Genomic DNA, 14,360 nt, shown 5'->3' on the forward strand with positions numbered 1-14,360 from the left:
CTGGTGAAGTTTAACAATCATTCCACTGCGATACTGCAGAAATTATACTGGTCACAACGTGGTCCAGTGGCTATGATGCTGGCCAGGAGTCACAACTTATGCAAAAGCCACATATATAGGTCAGCAGAGCTAAGTGTTAGTCCCTGCTCAGCCAATCATCTATTGTGGGACCCTAAAAAAGTCACTTTACTTCTTTGCCTCAGAAGAACAGTACAAAGGAAAGCATAAAATAAGATTTGCAGATGAAAAATGCTAGATGAGAGTTTATTATAATGGTCCCAATCCTATAGCTTACTCCAGCAAGGTTTCCCTGATGTCACTGGAAACTTTGCACAAGCAAGGATTACAGAATCATTCCCGCACACTAGCTGCATATTGAAAGGTTACTGGTGGACAACGTGTACATTGCTATACGCAACTTAATCATCCTTAACAATTCCGCCCTTGTGGTCACTTTCTGTACACATACAGCATTCTTAGCTGAAACGTGCTATTAGTGCAAACCACTTCAGATATTTAAGCCAATACCACTGAGGGGGTAGTGGTAGCGGTAGCTTCTTTTTACAGATCTGAGAACTGAGGAACAGATATTAAACGCCTTATTCAAAGGGCACACAATGAGCCCATGGCAGAACCAGAACATATGAGCGAGCTCCTGACTTCCAATCATAGAAAGGGACACCGAAAATAGGGGACAGTTAGATTGTGTCTTAACTTGTTATAAACATTTAAACAGAGCAATAAATGAAGGGAGCCAGCCTGATTCTGCTCTCACACTGGTTTTATAAACATGTAATTTACACTAGTGGAGTTACTCCTGATTTGCACTGTTGAAATGTGAGCAGAATCAGGCCCCCAAAAGAGTAAGAACAATAAGCCATGTCAATTTTAAGCAGCACTCCCCCATTAAAACTAAAAAAAAGTATAATATGCTGGCTTCATAAATTAGTTAATTACATTGTTTTATCAGTAGAAATCTAGAGCAGATTTCACAAGTCTTTTTTTCTCCATGTGTAGTTTAAACTGTGCTACAGGCTGTACTGATTTTTCCATGAAAACTGTAAACAGTTCAAATTTAAATTTAAACCCACCTGAATTTGGGTGATGGGAATTATCAGTTTCTCATGTTTACTAGTTAGCAGCCTCTCTTTCTGGGAAATGTTCATCACGAAGGAAATATTAAGTGCCCCTTTATTTATGCTGATCCAAACAGCCCCCTTATTTAAGCTGATCCAACTTCCATGTTTTACATATTTTTTCACTCATGAATCAGAGTGTTGTTGGATTCAGGAACTGTCACAAAACCCAAATTGAGCAAACTAGCCTCTGTTTCATCTGGACCCAACAGGGCCTGGGATTCATCAAACCTAACATTTCTACAGCTGTATAAATTAAAATGCTGTATTTTGAGATATAGATCATTTTGAATTCTATATACAGGCACCAATGAGATGAATATGCAGAAAAAGGAAGTCTCAGCAGAAGACAGACACACTGTGTTTAAAAAACATCCTTCCTCCTACACAACTTAATCAAAATGAACTGACATTTATATACAGGCCACTGTTTCAACTGTAGGCACTGGTAACTTACACTGCCAGAATAATCACCACTGGGGGGGCACATAGCTATAGGTTGGTGTTCCTGGAGCCCGATATGTGGGCATAGTAACTGGATGAGGGGCTACTGGAGTTGGGGAATGAGTTGTCAACAAAGTACCTAGGAGAAACGAAACATTTTTATATTAAATATTTTTCACAAATATGCCTTTCAAACACTTATTAAATGGTCAACTGAAAACCAAAACCATATTAATCAGAACTTGTACATCTTTTGACATATACCAATATGAAACTTGTGAATCTGTAACTTAGCATTTTCAATTCCATCTACCTTCCTTCAAATGTTTATGCAACAAGAACACTTTGATATTCTCTCCAATGCATGTTTAGATACTTTTAGTAAATAACTACTTAGCAGCAGCTCCAGATCATAAGCACACATTATACACAGAAAAAGACTTTTCGTCACAGCAGGCTCTGTGTGCTGTAGGAACACCTGATGCAAAAGAACATTGACTAGGGTAAGTATAATTTAGTTCCTGTCTGTGCAAATGGGTTTTATAGATGGAGAGACTGTAGAAGGCAACAGACTGGGACCCCAGAATCCTAACAGTTTCCTTCTACAGCACTTCACATACAAACTACTAATGTTTAGTTGCTGCAGCTTACCCCACACTCAAAAAAGAAACTGGGAAAAATACAAAGGTAATGAAGAGAGCACACAGTGCTGGTCCTGAAAAAATATCCCCACCAGGGCTGTGGGATACCGGAGGTTAGAAAGCTGAAATCTGTAGTTGGAGTAATCCAGAAGACTACCATGTAACACAATCATTAGTTCACCTTGGTTTGCCCATCTGAAAACTTGTAAGTTATCGAAGAGCAGCAGTGGTGCGGGGAAAAATAGAATTCTTACACTGTTGATGCTTAAACAACAGCATCACTCAAAATTCTGGGGAGAAGCACCCCAAGTGTATAATTCTGTACTAGAAACAGACTTGTTTTTGAGACATTCAATCAAAGACACCAATTTCTTCAGATTGACAAAGTCGCTCAAGTTCTAACAAAGTTTAGGGCTAATACGGCCAGGACTGCGTGTTCTGTAACTCTTTTAGGGAACAATGTTACAACCTAGGTCTTAGTTATAAAACTATGTTGTTCTGATAACACTAAAAAAACATGTTAGCACATGGGCACCAGTAACTGACAGTCAAATGTGCTGACCACAGTTGTCCTTGCATTATGTCCAGGCCCTAAAACCTTCCCTCTGAAAGTGCAGCTTGGCATCCCTCTTGGCAGTTCTGACCAATGATTCTTTATCTGATTAACTAGAATGGAGAGTTTACTTAGTACTCAGCCTGGGAAAGAGAACTGTACTCTTTAATTCCCAAACCCCAAGTGACTAGAGGAACAAAAGCCCCTCGCGCTGCAATTAGAATGCCACGTCAGATTTCCTTGGTTTCAATGTTTCTATGCTGCTTACTTGGCCTGATCCAGAGTACTAGGATTTTGTCGTTAGAATGGCTTAAAATTCATATACAAGCACACAAACATCTCTCAAACAAAATTAGTGGTTGTGGGAAACCTGTAACTGCAGTACATTTCTGGTAAGGCCTTAACATGTAATGCATCCATACTGTACGAAATGGACCACAAACCCAAACTATACTTCATCAAAAAGTGTAAGCAATATAAATCAATCTACCTGCTGACATTGCCATAGTGGTCCCAGCCACCATTCCCATAGTCACACCATTTCCTCTTGGTGGTGGAATTGGAGCAGGATACATAGTTGCTGGCATGCCATTAGGCTGCACAACTGTGGTGTGATGGATTACGTGGGGTGGTGCTGCATATAAAGGCTGTGTGTAGTAAGTGCCTTGCTGTTGGAAAAGAAAATAAGTAAACCTACTAAGTATATTTTCACTATCACATGTACTGAAAGCAATAATTCAACCTTTGAGATGTTCACAGCAGCAATGTGTTATTCCAGAAATAGGAGTCTGATGTATGTCAGGGACTGGAGACAGAATACTTAAACACTCAAATAGAGAAACTAAAACTTCAGGGTTGAAAAAGAGGGTTTTTCAGCAACTAACTACTGGTTGGGCAGCCAAAACTCCCAAATACAACCTCTCTCTAGAATTAAGCTGTTTTGTCTCTTCCTCTGCATCTGGATTTTGTGGTTTTGTCCCCTCCTCTCCCCTCTCATGCCCTGGGGATCCTTCAAGGTTGCTTTCCCTAAAGGCAATAAACCACCTGGCTGAGGATTGGGTGTGTCTTCTTCCAGAATCAGAAGCCCTAAAAGGTTACTAGAGTGCAACATGGAGAAGCTTTCTTCCCGCAGGGCCCAAGCAGACCACTTCAGAGTACTGCCAAGGCCCTGCAAGCAAGTTTACTTAAATATTACAACATGCTGTACCCTAACTCCTAAGGGCTGCTCACTTTTCCGAGTCAGTTTTCATCTAGCCCTGCCCCAGCTCTTTCCTCCTTGCTTCTACTTCTAACCTCTCCATAGCATCACACTTATGCCACTGTATCCTACATACTTGTCTAGTGATGCAGAAGACTGAAACTGATGCTATCAACAGTTTCATTATGCTGCTTCAGCTGGGTCATGGGGGAAGTACTCTGTATGGAACCATCACTCTTTGGAAGGTCAGGAAAAGGTAAGAGAGACCTCTGTCTCTACCCCACAACATTGAACAATCACGCTTCTGTTCCTGTTTTCACCATGGCACAGTAGAAGTGGAGTGAAACTGACCAGGACCGCATCAGTGTGATCCTGCTATTCCTGCATAAAGGAGCAACAGCAGCTGCCACAATCCTCTCATAGCAGCACTTTGAAACAGGGGTTAAGAACTTAAGAAAAGGAGTGCCCAAAATTTATTTTCCAAGTCCAGACACAGGCACTTTTGTAATTTTACCCAAAGAGATTTGGAAGCTAACGTGCTATTTTCACAAGTGACTTAGGCACTTAGACTCTTAAGTCTCACTCATTTTCAAGTTTCCAACTTTTGATTTTCATGTTTCTAACTTACATAATGTGGCTTAAACACTTTTCAAAATTAGGTGACCTATTTAGATAACTAAAGCTAACATTTTCAAATGTGCTGAACACAAGCTCACATGGACTTTAATGAGTCCCTCAACATTTTTGAAAATTAAGGCCATATATTCAGATGTCTAAATCTGGACTCAGAAGCCTAATTTTAAGCACCCGTTTTTTAAACTCTTGACTTTAGTGTACTAGTACAGGATCGTAGAACTGGAAGGGACCTCAAGAGATGATCTAGTCCAGTCCCGTGGACTCATGGCAGGACTAAGTATTATCTAGACCACCCCTGACAGGTGTTCGTCTAACCTGCTCTTAAAAATCTCCAATGATGGAGATTCCACAACCTCCCTGGGCAATTTATTCCGGTGCCTAACCACCCAAACAGTTAGGAAGTTTTTCCTTATGTCTCACCTAAACTGCCCTTGCTGCAATTTAAGCCCATTGCTTCTTGTCCTATTCTCAGAGGTTAAAGAGAATAATTTTTCTGCCTCCTCCTTCTAAACACCTTGTGTACTTGCAAACTTATGTCCCCTCCCTCTCAGTCTTTTCTTCTCCACACTAAACAAACCCTTCCCTCCACCCCACCTCTCAATCTTCCCTCACAGGTCATGTTTTCTAGACCTTTAATAATTTTCATTGCTCTTCTCTGGACTTTCTCCAATTTGTCCACATCTTTCATGAAATGTTGCACGCAGAACTGGACAGAATACTCCAGTTGAGGCCTAATCAGCGCAGAGCAGAAGAATTACAAGGGAGAAGCCCATCACTGTGCACAACATAAATTTACATGCTGGACAGGGAATTAAGTTTTTTTTTTATATACATGAAGCATTCTGGTAACAAACCCTCAAAACAGGTAGAAATAAGCGGTCATCTTTATTTCATGAAACACAACATTTAGAGTTTAAAAGTTTACAATGCATGCTGAAAGCAAGATACTATTTGAACTGGCACAAAACAGTTGAGCTTTACTTTTTACCTGTGCATATGGATTCTGCTGTGGATAGGCACTTCGAACCGGATACACAGCTGTCTGGTAGGGATTGGGTGATGAAGAATAAGGTGGCACTGCACCACTGGTGGGTGAACAGGATACTTTATATGGTGTTCCTGGTGTATAACCTGAAACAAAGGCAAGTCTGCTTTAAAGCGCCATAGGCAAGACAATGAACAGAGTACTGTGTACTAAAGTTTGAGACTAATATAACTGAATTTATTATTCTTAACCCTCATGTTTCACATTTATCTTATTCAGTATGACATTTTATCATCAATACCTATGCACAAATTCTTAAAAGGCATTAGTCACATAAGGACAGATATAGTCAGTAATACCTGACTGCCTGTCGATCAACTAATTCACATAACTCACCACTTTCCAATTAACTAATGGACATAAGGAAACTACTTTCCTACAGAAGACTATGAAAAATCCAAAGACCCTCCCGGACTGAGTCAAGCGCTCCAATGAACATAAGGAAGGTGGCAGAATGGAAGAGTAGTGCCAAATGTGGCCACACTCTGATGTTGGGGAGAGGAAGGAGGTTGTACAACACATTTGGCTTTTGGCATCTAGAAAACATATCTTAACTAGGATCCCTTTCAAGTCTACTTCATGCTGTAACTCACATTTGTTATGACACTGATGAGAAGTTTAGCTCCACCATAATGGGTACGTCTGTTTTGATCAAAATGGCTTGGAATGCATTAAATGCTAACCAAGTTCCCAGCACACACCCATAATCATTACAATCAGTGATCTCTTTGCAAAGAAGAAATCTCAGCAGAAAACTATGCAATGGCAGAACTACCCTACTCTACAGGTTAGAACTATTTTAAAATAGATTGATAAAAGGCTTGATGCCACCAGAATGCTTTTACACATCTCGTGAGGTCCATAGAAATGAGCCTCCCTCTCAGGCATGTTAGGAGCTATGCAGTTATTACCCAGATATGCAGTGACTGAGGCATATGCTCTTGGCTCAGACTCCGAACACCTGAAAGGCATAGGTTCTTTGGGCCTCCTCAGTGGGTAAGGAGACTTAGGATAATGGAGCCAATGTCTGACAGGGCATGCAGGAAAACAGTGAGAAGCAGCAACGTAACTGCTGACAGTGGGCCTTAATTGGCAGAAGCTAGAATATGAACGCCCTCTGCCAGCAGTGCATACCTCTGCCAATGGAAGGTGGGGCCATACTATGAACAGCCCTAGACTGACTGCTCTGAGGGGAGGGAGAGGGAGGAGACCAAGGCCTCAAGTCACACACACAAGTCCCTCATGCTGAACTATATAATCGGCATTCCCAGTAAGGGCACTTTCTGGCCTTGCCTCATGTGGTATGGCTCCATGGAGCTGATGCAAAGCGCTCAGTGTTAACTCTAAGAGAGCCACCAGCAGGTACCAAAAACAGAATCCAGTGACTGGTCCATTTTGCCTTAGATGTTAGAAGTCCATTGGTTATAGTTGTGCAGCTACTTAAAACTTGAGTTTCTGTATCAGATTTGTGCAGTTTAAGTATTTGCTTCAAATAAAGAGGATATTACGTGTTAATGTACTGATTCGCAAGTGATGGTGACTGTCATCCTCCTTGGGAAAGTTAGGTTTTTTTTTAAAACAGGAATTTCTGGCTAATACCAAGTGCCTAATGAAGCTATGTGTCTTAAGTAGAAAAATCTGGACTTTATTTTAAAAATTTTAAAATATTATTTTAAAAAAGTAACCAAAAATGATGGCTGACTATTACTTCTGAAAGAAGAGCTCTAGGTTTCCCCATTCAGCAGTAAAACTCATGGTGTTAGCGTTCAGTAAAATTAGTATGTTTGAGGAGGGTGAATAAAGAGGTAGTTCTATCCAGTTTTAATCATTCCCTACAAAAGTGAAAAATATTTCCTTCATCAAATGTAGAACAAGTTCTACTTTAATAAACATGTTGCAAGTTCAGCTCATTCAATAAAGCATGTCAGAAAGACAAATGGCCAAATATTAAATGAGAACAAACTGAAGAGCTGTGGATAAAAATTAATCAAGACCTTAATTTGGTAAGTACATTATATGCTGTTTATTTTTATATAGGATAATTATGCCTGATTGTGTGTGACTATCCAGAGCCCAAATCTACATACACGATGGCTCTTAAACCACTGTCTGCAGAGAACTAGCAATTCACAGAACCAATTCCAGTCATCCGTGGACCCACATGGTGCTTCTGGCTTCTTCTCCTTGCTTTCAAGGAGAAGCTAAGAAGCCTACAAAGCAGCAGTCACTGGAGCCACTATAAGGAGTTGCAACAGGACTTGGATATTAAAACTAAACAACAGAGGTCTCTTAAGTTATCTCAATGGTCCTTAACACTCCAACGCATAGGTATTTCTCAGCAAAGTGATAAGAGTTTTGACCAGGACATGGATAACAGGTCTCCTGCCAGGGTGGATAAAAAATCAATGATTTAAAAACAATAAATAATAATAATAATAATCAGATTTTTTTATTTAAATTGGAATTTGATAAAAAGGTTTTTTCCCCTCAAAAAGCAATCTAAAGACAGTTTTAATTAAGATACATTATAGCTCAAAGATATCTCATCATGGAACAGAAATTATAAATTCTAACTCTCCAGCAAGAGACAATATATTCATGTAATGTTTAAGGAAAGTTTTGTAAATGAGTTCCAATAGTTCATGGATTAGGGACCCAATCTTACGGGGTTCCAGGGGCTTCTGTATAGATTATTTAGGTTAATCTTTTTATCTACCAAATGGGACTCAGTGCTCAAGCTAGAAGATACCATCAGAAATGCTTAGTTTTGCAGTTCTCAAACTGTGGATTTGTGTCTCCAGCGATAACACGCTTGTTAACAGCAAAAATGTTTTTAAATAAATAATATATAGAGGTGAGAAATAACAGACCTCAACCCTACTGTCCCTCTGCAAATTTGGGTACACAGAGTCAAACCCATACTTCTCTCTAAAAGTGCGAAGTTTCAATAAGTTCAATGAATAGAAGATTGTTGGGGGTGGAATAGATCTGGACAAGAAGAAGTCTGGAGATAAATGTGAGAAGGGAGGGACAGACAGTAGAAACAAAAGAGAAACTGTTTGAGCAGCATATTCCAGAAGTCTTGAGGTCTTTCTGAGTATAGCCTTCACTGATTTGAGATCTACCACACCATTCGCTCACTAGAAGGGAAAACCTATAATGGCAGCAGGCCATAAAAGAGACCCAGTTTGGGAATAAGAGCCATTCAAGAAATATAGGTTTGCTGATGATGTTTTAAAGAAAGTCACACCAGTGAACTGGTGGAAGTCACTTAAGCACTTGGATCCAGAGACTGCTGAAGTGATAGTCTCACTTTTAACAGCAGTAGCTTCTTCTGCCAGTGTAGAAAGAATATTTTCTTCCTTTGGACTAATTCATTCCAAATTGAGAAATCATTTTTAAAAAAGCAGGAAAACTTGTTTTTCGTTTCCAGATTATGAACAAACAGGAAAATGAAGGTGAAAATGACAGATGACTGAGTTAGCTGCAGAAGCCAATATTTTAAGTTTCTCATGTTGACCTGGCTGACACAGTCTATTTAATTTTTTTTTAAATATATTTTATTTAACTATTTTAGTTAAAAACAATTTTAACAAAACCAAACCTGATTTTAAAAAACTTGAATGTTCAACTAAATTAAAAAATTCACATGCTTGTTTTGTTAAAATATATGTCAGCTGTTGAAGAAAAAAATCCAGAATACATAATGTTGTTTTAGTTAAATAAAACAATTTAAATGTCTGTCTGGTGATGTTCTCTCTCTACCTAATACAGCATGGCAAGAAAATCCTCCAAAATTAATGATTAACTTGAATTGGAGATAGTTCACCTCCCAATGACTTCATAAATATCTGCTTCAATTACCTTTGGTAAATGAAATAACCAATCATTCATTTTCTGATAAGCTGTAAAACTAATCTGAAAAGTTTTCAAAAATAAATCACTTTAAAAATGTATTGTGTGTACCTTCTAAAAATGAAACCTACATCTATCTCTGAGTTTGTATTAAGGTTATAACAACCAACCAGAACGCACTTTTATGTAGAAATCCATGATTAAATCGAGTCTTCCTGACTAGTTATTTAAATCAAATACACCCTGTCTCCTGCCTTGTACATACAAGGCGTAGAGTTATCACTGAGGCAATATCAGGCATGGGGGACTTAACGGCAAAGCACGTTGATAGATATGTTCATCTAGGGTCCTCTATTCCCATGCCAAATGCTACCTCTGCCTAGGGAGATGTCTGCTGGTTTCTGTTCACAGCTGCCTAGAGTCAAGGACTTTGGCACCAATGTATCAGAGGGCTGCTGTACCTCTCTGCACCTCCTGGATTCTGTGTTTCCTGAGACGCAGTGCCCTACTTGATAAGCTGGAGTTTAGTATGACCAGTTCATCACCTCAGTACACTGGAGGCTTAGAGGCCTTGCTTTCATTGCAGACAAGAAATAAGGTAGTCTGGTGGGATTCTGAGCTTTTTTAAAGAAAAAAAGTTATGCTTATAAGCTACTCTGCCTCAAATTCAAGATCCAACTGACAAAGGCAAGCAAAAACCAGTACTCTACCTGCTGTGCCTTTAGACAGTAATTCAGGAAAGGGACCTGAGATGTGCCAAACAAACCACTGTCCAGTTCCATGTACAGTAATATTATTATAAATATAGAACCTGTGCACAGTTAGTTTAGATTGCTTACTCTCTGCCCTAGCAAATGCTGCCATTCTCTTCTATGCAATAAGTGAGAGACAAGTTGATGAGTCATTAAAACTCATAGCCCTGCAAATAAGGACCATGTTTCGAGGTATTAAATATGTAAGTACTTACTGACTTGTCACAAAGTCTGAGAATAGCTCTGTTTGCCCTGTGAGAAATAAGGTTCTCCTGTTACCCCCTAAATTTAAAGTCACTTGTCCAAGTCTTGTGAGTTGGTAATTACCCTCAGTTGTAAGACTTTATGACTGCATTCTATTTGTCAGAGCTGTCCCTGGAAGCTAACAGAATAACACTTTAGAAATTCCTTGTAAAAACTACAAGTTTGTTAATATGAAGAGTAGAAGGACCAAATTATATTCCTAGGTACCACATATTGTTTTCCACAGAATTATAACTAGACATTCAAGGCCAATTTTGGAGAAGTACATGACTACTTCTGAAATTCTGGCCCATAACGGATTCAAGTGGAAGGGCGGTTGAAGGTGCATAGACAAAAACCTGTAAAATCAGAATGGTATTACTGAATATTGAACTACAGGAGTAACTACAACCATACTTTATGTAATGAGAGTCATGAATAGTACAAATGACAAGCTTCCCAGAGCCAGACCTAACATCTACTGTCTACTTCCTAGAGCAGCAGTTTGCAGAATGTCAGGCATCACTCAATTTTTTTAAGGTAAATGTAAGAGTTAAATTAAGATTTGTTAAGCTTACATTGCCTGAAATAAATTATTGTGGAATCACACTGTGTTGACCTGTCCAGGCTGGCTGGCCCTTTAAGAGGAGTTAGGCTCAGCTTGGCTTGTGACATAGCATTTAATCTTCAGCTCATCCTCATCTGGTGACTCAATTACAACAAATGATCCCACCTATGAAAAGGTCAGGGAGAACTACATAAAGAGGGAAGAGAACTCACTGAGGGAAGAGTTTCCTCTATCTGGGAAGTGCCTGGTGAAGGCAGGCTGGAGAGACAGGGAGCAATTAGGTTCCTCTGGGAGGCTGTGGAATAGGGCCTGTAAGAAGCAGAGAGGTCCTTGGGAAAACTGCTGGAGTCCTTGGGGAGGAAAGGCAGGGAGGAAACTTGCTTGGAAGAAGAGCCTCCAGGGAGGTAAAAAACCATGGGTGGCAGTACTCAGCTAAAGGAGCAAAGAAGGAATTCTGCAGTCCCCAAGAAGAGGGGTGAAGAGCAGGGAACTTCAATGTAGCCCAAGAGAGACAGAAGAATCCCTGTTGTTGATGTGGATTCTTTGGTTGGACTTTTGTTACTCCAGATGGGGACACAACTTGAAAGAGGTGACCTAGCTGGAGAACAATGCTATGGAAGAGGTAGCCAGACAGGCCATTGCATAGCCGAAGAAATGGTCAGCAGGGGGCACTGAAAATGAAGACCCCAGCGATAGCAGGCGCTGACACCAGTGGTTTCTTACATGGCCCATTTATGAATTAGGCTCTTCGTACAAATTCCTCTCTTTCCATCCTCCCAATTAATTTGTCATTGCTGCCCTCCCTTTCTCTTCCCCCTCGCCCCCAAGTCATCTTTGGGGGGCGCTACACATCGATCGATAAATCCTACATTTTTCTAGATAAGTTGTATGGCAATATGCAAACCAAGAAACAGGCTACTTTTTCTCCACTCTCCTTCTTCCTTTCATTGCTCATGTAGATTTATGCAAGCCATAATATTTTACAAAGGACAGTAAGCAAATTCTTATCTGTATGTAATATCCCTTTTCAAAGAGAGTCTAAGGTTCCCTTTCCGAGCGTATCCTTCTGTTGCGACTGGAGATTAATTTAACAGCTACTATCAGTTTCTCATTCATTCCAATAGTAATAGTATGCTCATCACATTGAGGGATTATTCCAGAGATTCTCTCACTTCTGTTCGTTGGCCCCTGTGCATTTCTTCTTTCCTCCCCAAATCCCTCCTCCTGCCGGCCCCTTAGCTGAGCAGTATGAGAGTGTTGTTCCTAAACACCGCTCTTTCCCCACAACCCAGCAGGAACACAATAGTAAAGCTGTCCAGAATCATAGCTGTTTCACCCTGCTGCTAGAATTGTTGGACAATCACCGTATGCAGGAGCATGACAGGCACGATCCTGTAGTAGGAAGGGGCACGTAGAATTTAGGAGGTGAAAGATCAGAGGAGGTGATAAAAGGGTATATTCCAGACGCCTTTCTGAAAGAGGAAGGGAAGAGACTTACTGAGGGACACGGAAATAAAGGGAAATATCCAGAGCGTCAGGTCAGAAGGGACTACGGAAAGAGGTAATCAAAAATTTTTGTAAGGATTTTAACTACCTAATACTTGTCACTGGCAACTGAATAACTCAAACCTCCCCAAAAACAAGTTAAAGTCCTCCCTTATCTATAACAGGGGACTGCATGTGGACACTGTAAACATCCCCAGATGCAAAAACTGAAGTCACCGGTTAGTTTGGAAGACCACCATTTTATGCTATTTTCAAAGTAAAAGAAAACTTTATGCATGTCTCCTCACCCCCAATTTTAAATGCTCCTAATGTAGACAGAGTTTTTGAATATTTCTAAGCAGTAAGTATTTTATGCATACCTGTTTGGAAGGTAGGATTTGCTCCTGGGTACATGCTGGGGGAATAGGCAGGGGCAGCTGCTGCATAGCCCATTGGGAAACCAGCTATGACAAAAGAGAACAATTCCAGGTTATTTTCTAGATAAGCAACACAGTGTGACTACATGCCTTGTTCTCAGAGAATTTGTTGTGCATGATACTTTTTGACCAAAGATCAACAAAACGTTGCAATGTTTCGAAATTCATGTGACCACTAGTTGGGAAGAAAAGCTAAAAAGTGTAGTAAGCCACAGTTCCCATTTCTCAACCCCCCTTCTGCCCCAAAACACACTTTCAGCAAAAGCCTGAATTAGCCAGCTCACCAGTAATTGCAGACAGATTGCAAGCTTTAGTATAAAACAATCAAAAAGAACATCAAACACTAAAATGCAATAAGACTACTGAACTCAGAGTGAGCCCTTTTTTCACCGTGTAAAGAGAAGAAATACAAGTGTGAGTGACTCATTTCCTGGATCACAGTTTCCCAAACTGGACAGTAAAAGCCAACTTTAACCCTCCAAAATATCTTGTTTTTATTTAACCTAGATCTGTCTCTGCTTTTAGATGTCAGTTATACTCCTACTGTTTCAACCACCCACAATGACACTCAGCAGTTACAATCTGTGATTCACTCTGGCACAGTGGCAAAATGCTGTGTTGACACCTTGACACTGATCTACACAATTACCATGACTAAACCAATGGCAAGAAAGACAGGAACCAAGTTCTAAGGTGATAACAGCACGTAGTGAAAGATCACCAGGGTAGACTGATTTAAATAATAATTAAAATTGATAATTTAAATCAGCAAGCAGGAAACCTTGATTTAAATCGTCCATTTCAATAGTGTTTTGCATTTGTATTTTGTAGTTATTTTCCTTGGTCGTAACCATTAAAACATGTTAACTTACAACTAAATACAGCCTTTATGCTAAATTTGGTGCTTCTTTTTGCTAACCATGAGGATACCTATATCTATACACTTATTAAGTAGTAATTGCTTCAGTTACATTTATTCAAATTCTTAATTTTTACATTTTTTGTTACATTAAAAAAGGATTCATTTCTTCTTTACTAGATAACTTTTTACTTGTGATTTCATAGAATATCAGGGTTGGAAGGGACCTCAGGAGGTCATCTAGTCCAACCCCCTGCTCAAAGCAGGGCCAATCCCCAACTAAATCATCCCAGCCAGGGCTTTGTCAAGCCTGACCTTAAAAACCTCAAACGAAGGAGATTCCGCCACCTCCCTAGGTAACCCATTCCAGTGCTTCACCACCCTCCTGGTGAAAAAGTTTTTCCTAATATCCAACCTAAACCTCCCCCACTGCAACTTGAGACCATTACTCTTTGTTCTGTCTTCTGCTACCACTGAGAACAGTCTAGGTCAGAGGTGGATGAACTAC

At 39.9% G+C, this 14,360-nt stretch overlaps 1 protein-coding gene across 3 annotated transcripts in view; it reads right to left on the reverse strand.

Annotated features, from left to right (window-relative positions):
- The window catches only part of FAM168B (family with sequence similarity 168 member B), a 35,526-nt gene that overhangs the window by 6,005 nt on the left and 15,161 nt on the right, over positions 1-14,360 (reverse strand). For 2 of the 3 annotated variants that reach the window (XM_037908310.2, XM_037908311.1), the window contains 4 exons: positions 12,937-13,020; positions 5,597-5,739; positions 3,265-3,442; positions 1,594-1,719 (listed from right to left, as the gene is read on the reverse strand). In XM_037908310.2, the coding sequence (XP_037764238.1) occupies positions 1,607-1,719; positions 3,265-3,442; positions 5,597-5,739; positions 12,937-13,020 (518 nt within the window). In that variant the 3' untranslated portion in view covers positions 1,594-1,606. The remainder of the gene's footprint in view (positions 1-1,593; positions 1,720-3,264; positions 3,443-5,596; positions 5,740-12,936; positions 13,021-14,360) is intronic. The other variant, XM_037908312.2, reaches the window with a different exon arrangement.

Source organism: Chelonia mydas, chromosome 9 (genome assembly GCF_015237465.2).
Source record: "Chelonia mydas isolate rCheMyd1 chromosome 9, rCheMyd1.pri.v2, whole genome shotgun sequence".
Classification (NCBI taxonomy): Eukaryota; Metazoa; Chordata; order Testudines; family Cheloniidae; genus Chelonia; species Chelonia mydas.